The 13790-nt window shown below is 46.5% G+C and overlaps 1 protein-coding gene and 1 long non-coding RNA gene across 2 annotated transcripts in view; one reads left to right on the plus strand and one right to left on the minus strand.

Annotated features, from left to right (window-relative positions):
* Positions 1-13790, minus strand: part of LOC139999758 (uncharacterized) — an 80777-nt gene that overhangs the window by 56164 nt on the left and 10823 nt on the right. The window lies entirely within an intron of this gene.
* MUC16 (mucin 16, cell surface associated) overlaps positions 1-13790 on the plus strand; it is a 42052-nt gene that overhangs the window by 24799 nt on the left and 3463 nt on the right. Inside the window, exons 35-61 of the mRNA XM_072029278.1 lie at positions 277-714; positions 752-1001; positions 1680-2166; positions 2260-2321; positions 2431-2679; positions 2789-2856; positions 3694-4131; positions 4202-4388; positions 5077-5704; positions 5958-6082; positions 6201-6268; positions 6718-6890; positions 7484-7510; positions 7785-7930; positions 8034-8101; positions 8287-8459; positions 8742-8768; positions 8963-9111; positions 9195-9262; positions 9556-9728; positions 10274-10300; positions 10470-10612; positions 10753-10820; positions 11152-11324; positions 11779-11942; positions 12661-12728; positions 13429-13583. Of these exons, the coding sequence (XP_071885379.1) occupies positions 277-714; positions 752-1001; positions 1680-2166; positions 2260-2321; positions 2431-2679; positions 2789-2856; positions 3694-4131; positions 4202-4388; positions 5077-5704; positions 5958-6082; positions 6201-6268; positions 6718-6890; positions 7484-7510; positions 7785-7930; positions 8034-8101; positions 8287-8459; positions 8742-8768; positions 8963-9111; positions 9195-9262; positions 9556-9728; positions 10274-10300; positions 10470-10612; positions 10753-10820; positions 11152-11324; positions 11779-11942; positions 12661-12728; positions 13429-13583 (4802 nt within the window). The remainder of the gene's footprint in view (positions 1-276; positions 715-751; positions 1002-1679; positions 2167-2259; positions 2322-2430; positions 2680-2788; positions 2857-3693; positions 4132-4201; positions 4389-5076; positions 5705-5957; positions 6083-6200; positions 6269-6717; positions 6891-7483; positions 7511-7784; positions 7931-8033; positions 8102-8286; positions 8460-8741; positions 8769-8962; positions 9112-9194; positions 9263-9555; positions 9729-10273; positions 10301-10469; positions 10613-10752; positions 10821-11151; positions 11325-11778; positions 11943-12660; positions 12729-13428; positions 13584-13790) is intronic.

Below are 13790 nucleotides of genomic sequence, written 5' to 3' on the forward strand. Positions count from 1 at the left end.
CACCAGGCACGTGGGAGAACAGACCAAACCCCACCTCGCCACAGCCTCCTTTGAGGTACCTGTAGAGAGCGATAAGGTCGCCCCTGAGCCTCCTTTTCTCCAGGCTGAACAAACCCAGCTCCCTCAGCCGCTCCTCGTAGGACTTGTTCTACAGGCCCCTCACCAGCTTTGTCGCCCTTCTCTGGACAAAGAAGTGGCTGCAGGAGCCCCAGGGCCTCAGCTTGCAGTGACAGGGCACAGAAGAGGGGCGCTCAGGCACGGGTTTGTGTTTTCCAGGCCTGTGGGGCGAGGGGACAACACAGGCGTGGACGCCGTCTGCACCTACACAAAGGAGCCCTCCGCGCCAGGCTTGGACAGGGTGGGCCTTTACCACGAAGTGAGCAACAAGACCGGAGGCATCTCGCGCCTGGGCCCCTACAACCTGGACAGAGACAGCCTCTACGTCAACGGTGACCAAGGCCTCTCCCTCTGCCTTCCTGCGGCTGCCTTCCCCAGCCCTCGCCCGTCCCCTTTCCCGACTCCAGCTCATCCCTCTCTCCCCCTTTTTCCAGGTTACAACGAACCACCAGTCACACCCAGTGAGTACCTCGCAGCAACGAGATGGACCCCGAGGGCAACCAGCGCCTCGCGAACCGCTTCCCCCGGGCAGGGGTGGTTGTGGGGCTGGGCTCGCAAACCCTGTCACAAGCGGGGAGCCTGCCAGCCTTCCCCATCGTGACTAGTGCCAGGGAGGAGGGCTGGCTGGCCAGAGACCTCTGCGCTTGTCCACCCAGTGCCTCCACAGCCTGGCTCCTGCGCCATCTCACTGCGCGTCCATGCTTCTTGCAGCTCCCACTCATCCACCAACGACCACTGCAGGCCCCGAGCGTTTCACCATCAACTTCACCATCACCAATCTCCCCTACGATTCCAACCTGGCCACTCCAAACTCGGCAAGGCTCAACACTACCCGGAGAGTCATGACCACCTTGGTAGGTAGCCCACGGCAGTGCCACGGCCAGGCCTCCTGCTGGCCCCTGCACCGGCTGGAGTGCAGGGAGAGGCACAGGGCTCACTTGTGAAACCTCTCTCGTTGGCAGCTCAACCGCCTTCTGAAGGATAGCAGCATTGGCCCCGCTTTTCTTGCTTGTGGAACGACGGCCTTCAGGTATGGGGGGAGCCCGAGTGTCCCTCTGCAGGTCCCATGAGTACTGGGTAGCCCGTCATGCTTCTGCTCTCCCCGCCAGCAGGATGGAGCGGGGACCATCTCCCTGCTGCCCTCCTCCCTCAGGGCCTCCCGTCGCTGCCCTCCCTCTCACTTGTGGGTCACAGCGTAGCCCCGAGAACGACTCCAAAGCCTGACCTTGCACGGTGCTTTCTGACAAACGCCACAGGTTTAGAGGAGGCAGGAGAGGAAGGGCAGGCCGGCCGTGCCTGACGGCGGAATACAGAACACACATGCCCCACAAAGAGTCACGGAATTTCTAGGTTGGGAAAGACCTCAAGATCGTCGAGTCCAACCTCTGACCTAACACTAACAGTCCCCACTAAACCATATCCCTAAGCTCTACATCTAAACGTTTTTTAAAGACTTCCAGGGATGGTGACTCCACCACTTCCAAGGGCAGCCTGTTCCAATGTCTAACAACCCTTTTGGTAAAGAAGTTCTTCCTAAGATCCAACCTAAAACTCCCCTGACGCAACTTAAGCCCATTCCCCCTCGTCCTGTCACCAGGCACGTGGGAGAACAGACCAAACCCCACCTCGCCACAGCCTCCTTTGAGGTACCTGTAGAGAGCGATAAGGTCGCCCCTGAGCCTCCTTTTCTCCAGGCTGAACAAACCCAGCTCCCTCAGCCGCTCCTCGTAGGACTTGTTCTACAGGCCCCTCACCAGCTTTGTCGCCCTTCTCTGGACAAAGAAGTGGCTGCAGGAGCCCCAGGGCCTCAGCTTGCAGTGACAGGGCACAGAAGAGGGGCGCTCAGGCACGGGTTTGTGTTTTCCAGGCCAGTGGGGCGAGGGGACAACACAGGCGTGGACGCCGTCTGCACCTACACAAAGGAGCCCTCCGCGCCAGGCTTGGACAGGGTGGGCCTTTACCACGAAGTGAGCAACAAGACCGGAGGCATCTCGCGCCTGGGCCCCTACAACCTGGACAGAGACAGCCTCTACGTCAACGGTGACCAAGGCCCCTCCCTCTGCCTTCCTGCGGCTGCCTTCCCCAGCCCTCGCCCGTCCCCTTTCCCGACTCCAGCTCATCCCTCTCTCCCCCTTTTTCCAGGTTACAACGAACCACCAGTCACACCCAGTGAGTACCTCGCAGCAACGAGATGGACCCCGAGGGCAACCAGCGCCTCGCGAACCGCTTCCCCCGGGCAGGGGTGGTTGTGGGGCTGGGCTCGCAAACCCTGTCACAAGCGGGGAGCCTGCCAGCCTTCCCCATCGTGACTAGTGCCAGGGAGGAGGGCTGGCTGGCCAGAGACCTCTGCGCTTGTCCACCCAGTGCCTCCACAGCCTGGCTCCTGCGCCATCTCACTGCGCGTCCATGCTTCTTGCAGCTCCCACTCATCCACCAACGACCACTGCAGGCCCCGAGCGTTTCACCATCAACTTCACCATCACCAATCTCCCCTACGATTCCAACCTGGCCACTCCAAACTCGGCAAGGCTCAACACTACCCGGAGAGTCATGACCACCTTGGTAGGTAGCCCACGGCAGTGCCACGGCCAGGCCTCCTGCTAGGCCCCTGCACCGGCTGGAGTGCAGGGAGAGGCACAGGGCTCACTTGTGAAACCTCTCTCGTTGGCAGCTCAACCGCCTTCTGAAGGATAGCAGCATTGGCCCCGCTTTTCTTGCTTGTGGAACGACGGCCTTCAGGTATGGGGGGAGCCCGAGTGTCCCTCTGCAGGTCCCATGAGTACTGGGTAGCCCGTCACGCTTCTGCTCTCCCCGCCAGCAGGATGGAGCGGGGACCATCTCCCTGCTGCCCTCCTCCCTCAGGGCCTCCCGTCGCTGCCCTCCCTCTCACTTGTGGGTCACAGCGTAGCCCCGAGAACGACTCCAAAGCCTGACCTTGCCCGGTGCTTTCTGACAAACGCCACAGGTTTAGAGGAGGCAGGAGAGGAAGGGCAGGCCGGCCGTGCCTGACGGCGGAATACAGAACACACATGCCCCACAAAGAGTCACGGAATTTCTAGGTTGGGAAAGACCTCAAGATCGTCGAGTCCAACCTCTGACCTAACACTAACAGTCCCCACTAAACCATATCCCTAAGCTCTACATCTAAACGTTTTTTAAAGACTTCCAGGGATGGTGACTCCACCACTTCCAAGGGCAGCCTGTTCCAATGTCTAACAACCCTTTCGGTAAAGAAGTTCTTCCTAAGATCCAACCTAAAACTCCCCTGACGCAACTTAAGCCCATTCCCCCTCGTCCTGTCACCAGGCACGTGGGAGAACAGACCAAACCCCACCTCGCCACAGCCTCCTTTGAGGTACCTGTAGAGAGCGATAAGGTCGCCCCTGAGCCTCCTTTTCTCCAGGCTGAACAAACCCAGCTCCCTCAGCCGCTCCTCGTAGGACTTGTTCTACAGGCCCCTCACCAGCTTTGTCGCCCTTCTCTGGACAAAGAAGTGGCTGCAGGAGCCCCAGGGCCTCAGCTTGCAGTGACAGGGCACAGAAGAGGGGCGCTCAGGCACGGGTTTGTGTTTTCCAGGCCTGTGGGGCGAGGGGACAACACAGGCGTGGACGCCGTCTGCACCTACACAAAGGAGCCCTCCGCGCCAGGCTTGGACAGGGTGGGCCTTTACCACGAAGTGAGCAACAAGACCGGAGGCATCTCGCGCCTGGGCCCCTACAACCTGGACAGAGACAGCCTCTACGTCAACGGTGACCAAGGCCTCTCCCTCTGCCTTCCTGCGGCTGCCTTCCCCAGCCCTCGCCCGTCCCCTTTCCCGACTCCAGCTCATCCCTCTCTCCCCCTTTTTCCAGGTTACAACGAACCACCAGTCACACCCAGTGAGTACCTCGCAGCAACGAGATGGACCCCGAGGGCAACCAGCGCCTCGCGAACCGCTTCCCCCGGGCAGGGGTGGTTGTGGGGCTGGGCTCGCAAACCCTGTCACAAGCGGGGAGCCTGCCAGCCTTCCCCATCGTGACTAGTGCCAGGGAGGAGGGCTGGCTGGCCAGAGACCTCTGCGCTTGTCCACCCAGTGCCTCCACAGCCTGGCTCCTGCGCCATCTCACTGCGCGTCCATGCTTCTTGCAGCTCCCACTCATCCACCAACGACCACTGCAGGCCCCGAGCGTTTCACCATCAACTTCACCATCACCAATCTCCCCTACGATTCCAACCTGGCCACTCCAAACTCGGCAAGGCTCAACACTACCCGGAGAGTCATGACCACCTTGGTAGGTAGCCCACGGCAGTGCCACGGCCAGGCCTCCTGCTAGGCCCCTGCACCGGCTGGAGTGCAGGGAGAGGCACAGGGCTCACTTGTGAAACCTCTCTCGTTGGCAGCTCAACCGCCTTCTGAAGAATAGCAGCATTGGCCCAGCTTTTCTTGCTTGTGGAACGACGGCCTTCAGGTATGGGGGGAGCCCGAGTGTCCCTCTGCAGGTCCCATGAGTACTGGGTAGCCCGTCACGCTTCTGCTCTCCCCGCCAGCAGGATGGAGCGGGGACCATCTCCCTGCTGCCCTCCTCCCTCAGGGCCTCCCGTCGCTGCCCTCCCTCTCACTTGTGGGTCACAGCGTAGCCCCGAGAACGACTCCAAAGCCTGACCTTGCCCGGTGCTTTCTGACAAACGCCACAGGTTTAGAGGAGGCAGGAGAGGAAGGGCAGGCCGGCCGTGCCTGACGGCGGAATACAGAACACACATGCCCCACAAAGAGTCACGGAATTTCTAGGTTGGGAAAGACCTCAAGATCGTCGAGTCCAACCTCTGACCTAACACTAACAGTCCCCACTAAACCATATCCCTAAGCTCTACATCTAAACGTTTTTTAAAGACTTCCAGGGATGGTGACTCCACCACTTCCAAGGGCAGCCTGTTCCAATGTCTAACAACCCTTTCGGTAAAGAAGTTCTTCCTAAGATCCAACCTAAAACTCCCCTGACGCAACTTAAGCCCATTCCCCCTCGTCCTGTCACCAGGCACGTGGGAGAACAGACCAAACCCCACCTCGCCACAGCCTCCTTTGAGGTACCTGTAGAGAGCGATAAGGTCGCCCCTGAGCCTCCTTTTCTCCAGGCTGAACAAACCCAGCTCCCTCAGCCGCTCCTCGTAGGACTTGTTCTACAGGCCCCTCACCAGCTTTGTCGCCCTTCTCTGGACAAAGAAGTGGCTGCAGGAGCCCCAGGGCCTCAGCTTGCAGTGACAGGGCACAGAAGAGGGGCGCTCAGGCACGGGTTTGTGTTTTCCAGGCCAGTGGGGCGAGGGGACAACACAGGCGTGGACGCCGTCTGCACCTACACAAAGGAGCCCTCCGCGCCAGGCTTGGACAGGGTGGGCCTTTACCACGAAGTGAGCAACAAGACCGGAGGCATCTCGCGCCTGGGCCCCTACAACCTGGACAGAGACAGCCTCTACGTCAACGGTGACCAAGGCCTCTCCCTCTGCCTTCCTGCGGCTGCCTTCCCCAGCCCTCGCCCGTCCCCTTTCCCGACTCCAGCTCATCCCTCTCTCCCCCTTTTTCCAGGTTACAACGAACCACCAGTCACACCCAGTGAGTACCTCGCAGCAACGAGATGGACCCTGTAATTTGCTTCCTGCTCGTTCTGCTTGCTCTTCAATTTCATGTTCGACAGTTTATTTTTATGACTTATGGCATTAAGATTTTATGGTTTTGTTTGTTTTTTTTTTTGTTTTGTTTCAGTATCATACTAGAACATTTTATCTTTGAGGGAGTTCTCTGTCCCTGTCCTTTACTATTTTATATTTTGATGAATTTTTTGTTTTTGTTTTTGTTTTTCTTGTAGCTTCCTCTTTTCTAATAGAGAGAAATTTCACAGTCAACTTCACTATTACCAATCTTCTCTACTCATCATTGGGAGATATGAATTCTGAAATATTCAGTGCTGCAAATCAAAATCTTACATACCTGGTGAGTTTCAGTCAGGATCCTCTTGTGGCTATGTTCTACTTTGTTATTGTTTTTATTATTATTATTATTATTATTATTAATTATTCACTTTATTTTATAATGTTTTCTATCTTGTCAGCTTGACCGTATGCTCAAGAACAGCAGCATTAAGGCTGTTTTCAGAGGATGTACAGTGATGGTACTAAGGTATTCAGATCTTGATAGATTTTTCTTATAGAACATAATGAATTTTCATACTTTTACTGACAATAAGGATTATGTAGCTGTTAGTATATAGGATTAAGGCAGGCATTATCATATAATCCTTTCCTGATTTCGTGTGCTAGTAACCTGATAGAGCTGTTAAATTCTTTTAAATGTCATTACATAATTTCTTCTATGTTGATTGCGTTGATTTCACACCAACTTTACATGAAGGTGGTCTAATTTTCAATACAATTTAGTTAGATCATAGAAATGCTATTCCAATTGCATAAAGCAACATAAATTAGTTTCAAGAATTTGAAGGCATTCATTCAAATAATAACATCATTATACAGTATTTTAAGATTAAATCCAATTCCATGGTAGTGTGCAAACAAATGCAAACAAATGCACAGAGGTGTCATTCAGGTCTGCAAATGTGTGATTTTTAGGTCTGTGAAGAATAGAGAGGTCAGTGCTATGGATGCAGTCTGCACATACAAAGCCAATGCTACTCCTACAGAATTTGACCAAATCAAGGTTTACCATGAGTTGAGCAAGATGACAGCCAACTGCACTGAACTAGGACCCTACAGGCTGGATGCAGCCAGCTTTTATGTTAATGGTAAGTAGCTGAGCTGATGGCAGGAGGGAATCCTCTTCTGACTATTGATTTGTTATCAGACAGATGGAAAATTTGATTTGCTACATAACTGCAGAAGCAATAAAAACTTGAAGAAAGGGCACAAGCAAATACTAGGGAAGCAAAGCAAAGAAGCCATAATTTTTGCACCTTAGTACTAAGCAATCTATAGCGTACCATGAAGTTATTCTCCAGAAAGTATAACAACTGACCTCCCAACATACACTAGAAAAGCACTTCCCTGCAGAAGAACAGTACTAGAACAGGACACCACTTGACAAAAGTTGTACTTAAATTGTCAATGTAGAAATTAAATTAGGTTTCTGCAACAGGTAAATTCCCTTTCAACATCCTTAAGAAAGGAATAATTCTGTGCACTAGGGAAAGCAGCAGTTTGCCATTAACATACAGACATAAAATGAATTTATGCTTAGACAGTCATCAAATCGGCCCTTCCTAAAAAATGTTTATGTAGGCTGTCTCAAACAAAAATGATTCAAGTTGTGTTCTACTGCGGACAAAGCATTCCAAATTATAAGCCAGTTTCTCAAATACTGTCCTTTCCCCCCCTCCAGGTTATAATGAACTGCAGCCTGGACTATGTAAGTACTTTTAAATATCAATTGAAATGGCAAGAAGATTTTGTTAGGTAGTGAAAAAAAATGCACTAACCGAACAAGAGCACAACACTTATAAATTAGTGTCATGAAAATCTGGCAGCCTGTTAGGAAACTACAGCTGCTATGACCCTAAAGCTGATTAGAATATCTAATAATCTATCTAATGAGAATATTAATTTTTTCTTACAGGGATTTTCTCTAAGGATAATGATTGTAATTTATATTTTCAAACAATAATCTACCTTGCTCTTTACAGTCATTGATCAAAGTACAAAACATCTGTCACCACCAGTAAGAAACTTCACATTGAACTTCACTATAACCAACCTCCCATTCACTGCAGACCTGGGGATGCCAAATTCTAAAAAATTCAAATCAACTGAGAAAGTCATGTACAATTATGTAAGTCTGGCAGAATCATTCCTTGCTTAGGCACAGTTCTTTAAATATTGCCAATTTCTAGCCTTTGCCATGACATTGTACTTATATATTACTAAATTTCTAGGTTGACCATCTACTCCAAAAAAGCAGTATTGGCTCTATTTATATTGGCTGCAGAATAATGGCATTCAGGTAAGAGCCACATCTGGGAAAAGTCTGCTACCTGCTTCTTAAGAAGTTAAAAGTAGTTTCTCATTTCTCATATTCACTACATCAACATAATGTCACTGAGTGATTACCTTGATGATATACTAAAAGTTAAGATGGACTTCTCCATCAACCAGCTAATATCCTTAAAACAATGCCTCATTTCCTAGGTCAAAGGAAGACAGGGATGACACAGAAGTAGATGCCATCTGCAGCTATAGAGATGAACCTTCAGATTTCACGTTCAACAAAGTGACAGTTTACAATGAGCTGAGGAACATGACAAATGGCATCACTAAGTTGGGACACTACAGCCTTAACAGCCAGAGCCTCTACATTAACGGTAACAGGACCACCTCAAGGCATTATTCCGTATGTTGATGTAAACCATTTTGAAATGAGAACGAGAAGGATTAACTACATCTCAGAACACATAGCAAAAAGCAAAGGACAAAAGCCTATCAAGTATCACTAAGTTAACACAATCATGAATGCACTAACCATGATCCTGAAGTAATTATTAAAAAAAGAAAAAAAAACATGCTTAGCCCTGCTGCTCTTGAAAAGTAGAGGACAGAAAATATTCTTGAAATATTTTCTTAGTGATTGTCCATTTCCTTTTCAGATTACAATGAACCGCATGCTCTGTCCTGTAAGTATATTTAAAAACTGATACCTGTCAAAGCTACTCAAAGGCACGTCATTTTTATCTGATTTGGCAATGCTCCTAAGATTGCCAAATACCTGAAGTGTGTGATCATGTTCATAAGTTCTTCTTATTTAAATGTAAAAAAAATGCAAAGAGTCTTCTTTTTATCTGTGTAGTGTTTTTTTTCTCTCTTACAGTGGTGAAGCCATCCACCACACAAAGCCCAGGACAAATAATAGAGCAATTCACATTGAACTTCACCATAACCAATCTCAGGTTCACAACAGACCTAGGGACACCACATTCTGCTAAATTCAATTCTACTAAGAAAATAATGCAACATTATGTAAGCGAAAAATATGATGTTCTTCACTGAAATCACACAGTATTTTGGGTTTCCCATACTCACAAAGACCTTTTCCTTGTCAGCTTGTCCCCCTGCTTCAGAAGAGCAGCATTGGCTCTGATTTCATTGGCTGCAAAGCAATAGGATTCAGGTGAGCAACACAGCTTGGAGATGAACTTTAGCAAATGGATTTATGTTTGACAGACACTTAAAATGAATTTGTTTCCCTTTTCAAGTAGTCAGTATCATTAATATAAAGCTTTTATGCACTTTTTTTTTTTTATACTGTTTTTGTATGCTGTGTTTACCACATCTTAACTTCTACAGTTCATCTGAGAACTGAGGACAAATGTAATGACTTTGTGCTTGTTTTTAATCATATCAGAAGAAAAGCCACAGATTTGTAGAATAACTAATGGTGCTACATTATATTTAATTCCTCAGGTCAATGGGGACTAGTGATAACACAGCAGTAGATGCCATCTGCAACTATGGAAATGGCTCTCAAGTGCCCCAGTTGGACCAAGTCAAGGTTTACCAAGAACTAAGGAGCATGACAAATGGCATCACCAAATTAGGAATTTATAAACTGGACAACAAGAGCCTCTATATCAATGGTAAATGCATGATTTTATCATTCCTCCTGTCACTAGAGCAGTTTGGGACCACGGTGAGCCTTAGGAAACACTTCAGTTAAAAAAAAAAAAAAAAAAGTAACCTTAAGGAAAAGGTGGTTTGTCTAGAGTTCACTGCATAACTTGTGTAAGATGAAGTGTATGCTTCCAAGAATGTTTTCACAGACATTTTTGAAGATTTAAATTTCTATGTTACATTGAAGAGTAACTTAATTTTAGTCTTGATATCAGTCATGCATTTGCATATTACCATTTCACCTGATTTCTACTCTACTCTATTTCTACTCTGTTCTATTCGATTTCTACTCTACTGCTATTTAGTATAAGCAGCAGCACATATTTTTGCATTGTAGTCTTTGCTAATATAAAAGCTCCTTGTGCTTAAGTAATAGTTTAATAGATTCACGCCCTTGGGGACTGGTTCTGGTGATTCATTCCTGAGTCATCCATTTAATTATCCCCTCTTTTTCATTCTCCAAGTGTATATAGATCTTTTACATAATGTTTCTCTTGCACTTCCTTTCCAGGTTATAATGAACCACTTGAGAGATCATGTAAGTGTTTTGCCAAACTCATTCCAGGGAAAGCTATTAAAGGAGTGGTGTGCTAAAAAAAAACCACAAGCAAACAGATTCTTTGGAGTAGCCCTGAAGTTTGATAGGATTGGGAATGTCTTTGAAAGAAAAGAAAGCTTTTTGTAATCTTTCTCCTATTTGTTTACAGCTCTTAGTATAACTACTGTACAAAGCCCAACATCAAGTCATTTCACGCTTAATTTCACCTTGACCAACCTCCAATACACTGCCGATCTGGATGCACCAAGTTCCCGCAAATTCATTTCCACAGAAAAAGCTATCAACCATTATGTAAGTCTGGCTCTAGTCTTGCCCATTTTGTGTTATAGTGATGTGGTGATGTTTGGTCTGTATTAAACTCAGGATATGCTTTCAAGTTCTCAAATTTACCTTTTTTTTTTTTTTTTTTTTTTTTTTTTTTTTTTTAACAGATAGATCCTCTCTTTAAAAGAAGCAGCATAAGTTCTGTCTACATTGGATGTAAAGTGATGAGATTTAGGTAAGATTCCTGAAAGTGAAATATTAACCATTTGTCTCTTCTTATGCACCCTAAACTTACATAAGTTACCATGGATATACTGATGCCAGAAAACAGAAGCCAGTGGTACCTCCCTTTCTATTCATGACTTTCTTGCTGGTAAAAATATCTTGGTATCTAAATAAATAAAGTTCAATTGAGTATTCTCAGTTCTTGAGAAGCCACTGAAAGATGTCAGGATCCCAACTGTGCTGATAGGTTCAGAGCCTGTTTTTCCCTAGTGACATATACATTACACAGGGTGTTCTGTAAGTATTAGCAGTGTCCTAAACAATGTGACATTTTCACTTAGATCTGGGAGAGACATGGACAACACTGGCATTGATGCTGTCTGCAGCTACAAAAATGACATTAGCATTGCCAGATTTGACAGAGAAATGGTTTATCATGAGCTGAGCACCATGACAAATGGCATCACCAAACTAGGGCACTACAGCCTAGAGAAGAACAGCCTGTACATCGATGGTAAGCATTCATAAGCAGTATCAAATGAAGATTTTGGTGTCACTTGGAGATCATTCTTTATTCTTCCACTCCATCAGGGCTTGAGCATTAATGAACTTTCCCTTTGGTTTGTTGGGTTTCTGTGTGTTTTGACACTGGGGCAAAACCAAACCATCATGTTGTTGCCATTCTAGAAGCATTTCCATCCACTAAATCATACAAATACAAATCATACAAATACAAAATAGATGTAGAGCTTAGGGATATGGTTTAGTGGGGACTGTTAGTGTTAGGTCAGAGGTTGGACTCGATGATCTTGAGGTCTCTTCCAACCTAGAAATTCTGTGATTCTGCGAAATTCCTGGAGAATTTAATTTTTACATCACATAAACTAAACAGGGACACACCCTTATTGCTTTCATGGTGTGCATTTTTCTGTTGTAAAAATAAAAGCAGTCTACCTTTTTTTATTTAGGTTTCCACCTCAGTGAGGCAGCTACCACCAGAAAGCCTGTCTTGACTAAAGCTCCAGCCATAATGGGCTACAAATTGAGCTTTAGAATAGTCAATGAAAACTTAACTAATCCAGACTCTCAGTCTCCAGAGTATAAAGCAGCAGTGGAAAGCATCAGTAACAAGGTAAGGAGCTGCAACTCAAATACTGCCATATCTAATTGGTCAATTTTTGCAGCAACTTCTGTAGGTTGATTTTTTAATTAAAAAACTTCTGTGAGTAAAAATTTCTAGAATCTAAAAGATGGGATTGGCCTGTCAGTCCCTTTTAAGTTCATTCCTTTACATGTGGTCTTAAGAAATTATCTCCAGCCAAAGACAAGCATTATAAAATGCAACAGATTGACTTCATCTATTAAATGCACACTTGGCATTTTACTCAGGTATCTAGAAGTGCACACAAATCTCCACCAACTCACAGGTTTTATAATTTATAATTCATTGCTGAGAAACCAACACATTCTCTTCAGCACCAATCCATCCTGATAAAGCTTTACATAGGTAGTTCTTGCTTTTTAAATGAAGCCATAACATTGCACGCTTTGAGATGAGTCTGTTCTGTCCATGAAATATGGATGAAGATGACAGCTATCAGTCAGATTGCATGGTTTAACAATGGCAGCTTGCTCAGAGAAGACAAAAAGGCCTACCAAGCTGGAACTTGGACCCTATCACCAGAAGACATACTCTGAAGTAAAACATAAAAAATAAAAAAATCTCCCATGAACTCCAACTAGAAAAATAATAATCTAGTGTTGTTCCAAAGTTAGAGGCCCTCCTACTGCCCTAAAGCATCTACCATGAGGTCCAGAACTCATTATTTAATGTGACATTTTAATTTCAGATGAACCGGTTATACCGTCAGAGCAACCTGCAAGACCAGTTCCTGAACTGCAGTATTACAAGACTAAGGTCTGTAATACAATTTCATTAAGAAAGGTTTAAAAGGTTACTGCCTCCTGGTACTATTCCCCAATGGCCAAGTACTCTTGTCCTTTGCAAAATTCCTCCCCTACGTTCTCACATTGGAAATGGTTTGGTTAATGCCTTATGAGCTTATAAGTTTGAATTTTTCCTGACTTGGTATGGACTGATATTTTCCTCAGACTCAGGATTTTTGTAAGGTATTCCCAAGTCTCTGAATATCCCAGTAATTACTGATCAACATCAGCAATCTTAACTCTTTAAGAATGAGGACTAAAGGGCCAGCCTGCAGATTCTTCCCTCCTCTTCCCAACTTGGACTCTGCTACTTTTTAAGAGAAGGCTTTGGGTATATCTGTACTGTCCTTCTTTACATGTGAAGAGGCTTGGACAAGGGACCCTCACACTGGCTAGAAGATTTTTAAAGAAGTGATGATCATTCATGTTATTCATACAGGGTAATCATAAGCTAAGTTCACAGAAACAATAAGTATTGGTATTTTATTTATTTATTTACTGTCCCTAGCCAAAGGAAAATTCCCAAAGCAGCCTGTTCCAGATCTCCCAGTAGCATCACATTAGCTTAAACATTAACACAGGATAGCAGAAACCCCTAAGGAATTTTTTTTTTTTTACATGAAGCAGCTCTACGATCAGCCCATCTATCTCAGAATCTGTTTTCTCCACAGGAGTGGATCCATTGTGGTTGACTGCAAGTGCTTCTTCCAAGCAGAGCCCAGCATCAACAGGACTGTAGTTGAAAGGGCTTTTCAGGATGGGACTTCAAATGCAACTGGACTATGGTTGGGAAGCAGCTACCAGCTGCAAGAATTCTCAGTAGGTGGTATGTAAAGCTCAGATCTCAGGTGCCCCATTTTCACCCAGGTCAACCCACTGCCACAGAATTCCCTGCTTTCTAGTCTAACAATGGCAAAATGCCTGTTCCTCAATGACTGAACTGAGGTCAGTTGGGCTAGTCCTTTACCACATTCAGTCTGTCTCAGTCTAGACCTCTAGTTCTCAATACTTTAAGGGGCTATTCGATGTTAAA

The sequence above is a fragment of the Anas platyrhynchos genome, chromosome 29, assembly GCF_047663525.1.
Source record: "Anas platyrhynchos isolate ZD024472 breed Pekin duck chromosome 29, IASCAAS_PekinDuck_T2T, whole genome shotgun sequence".
Taxonomy (NCBI): Eukaryota; Metazoa; Chordata; class Aves; order Anseriformes; family Anatidae; genus Anas; species Anas platyrhynchos.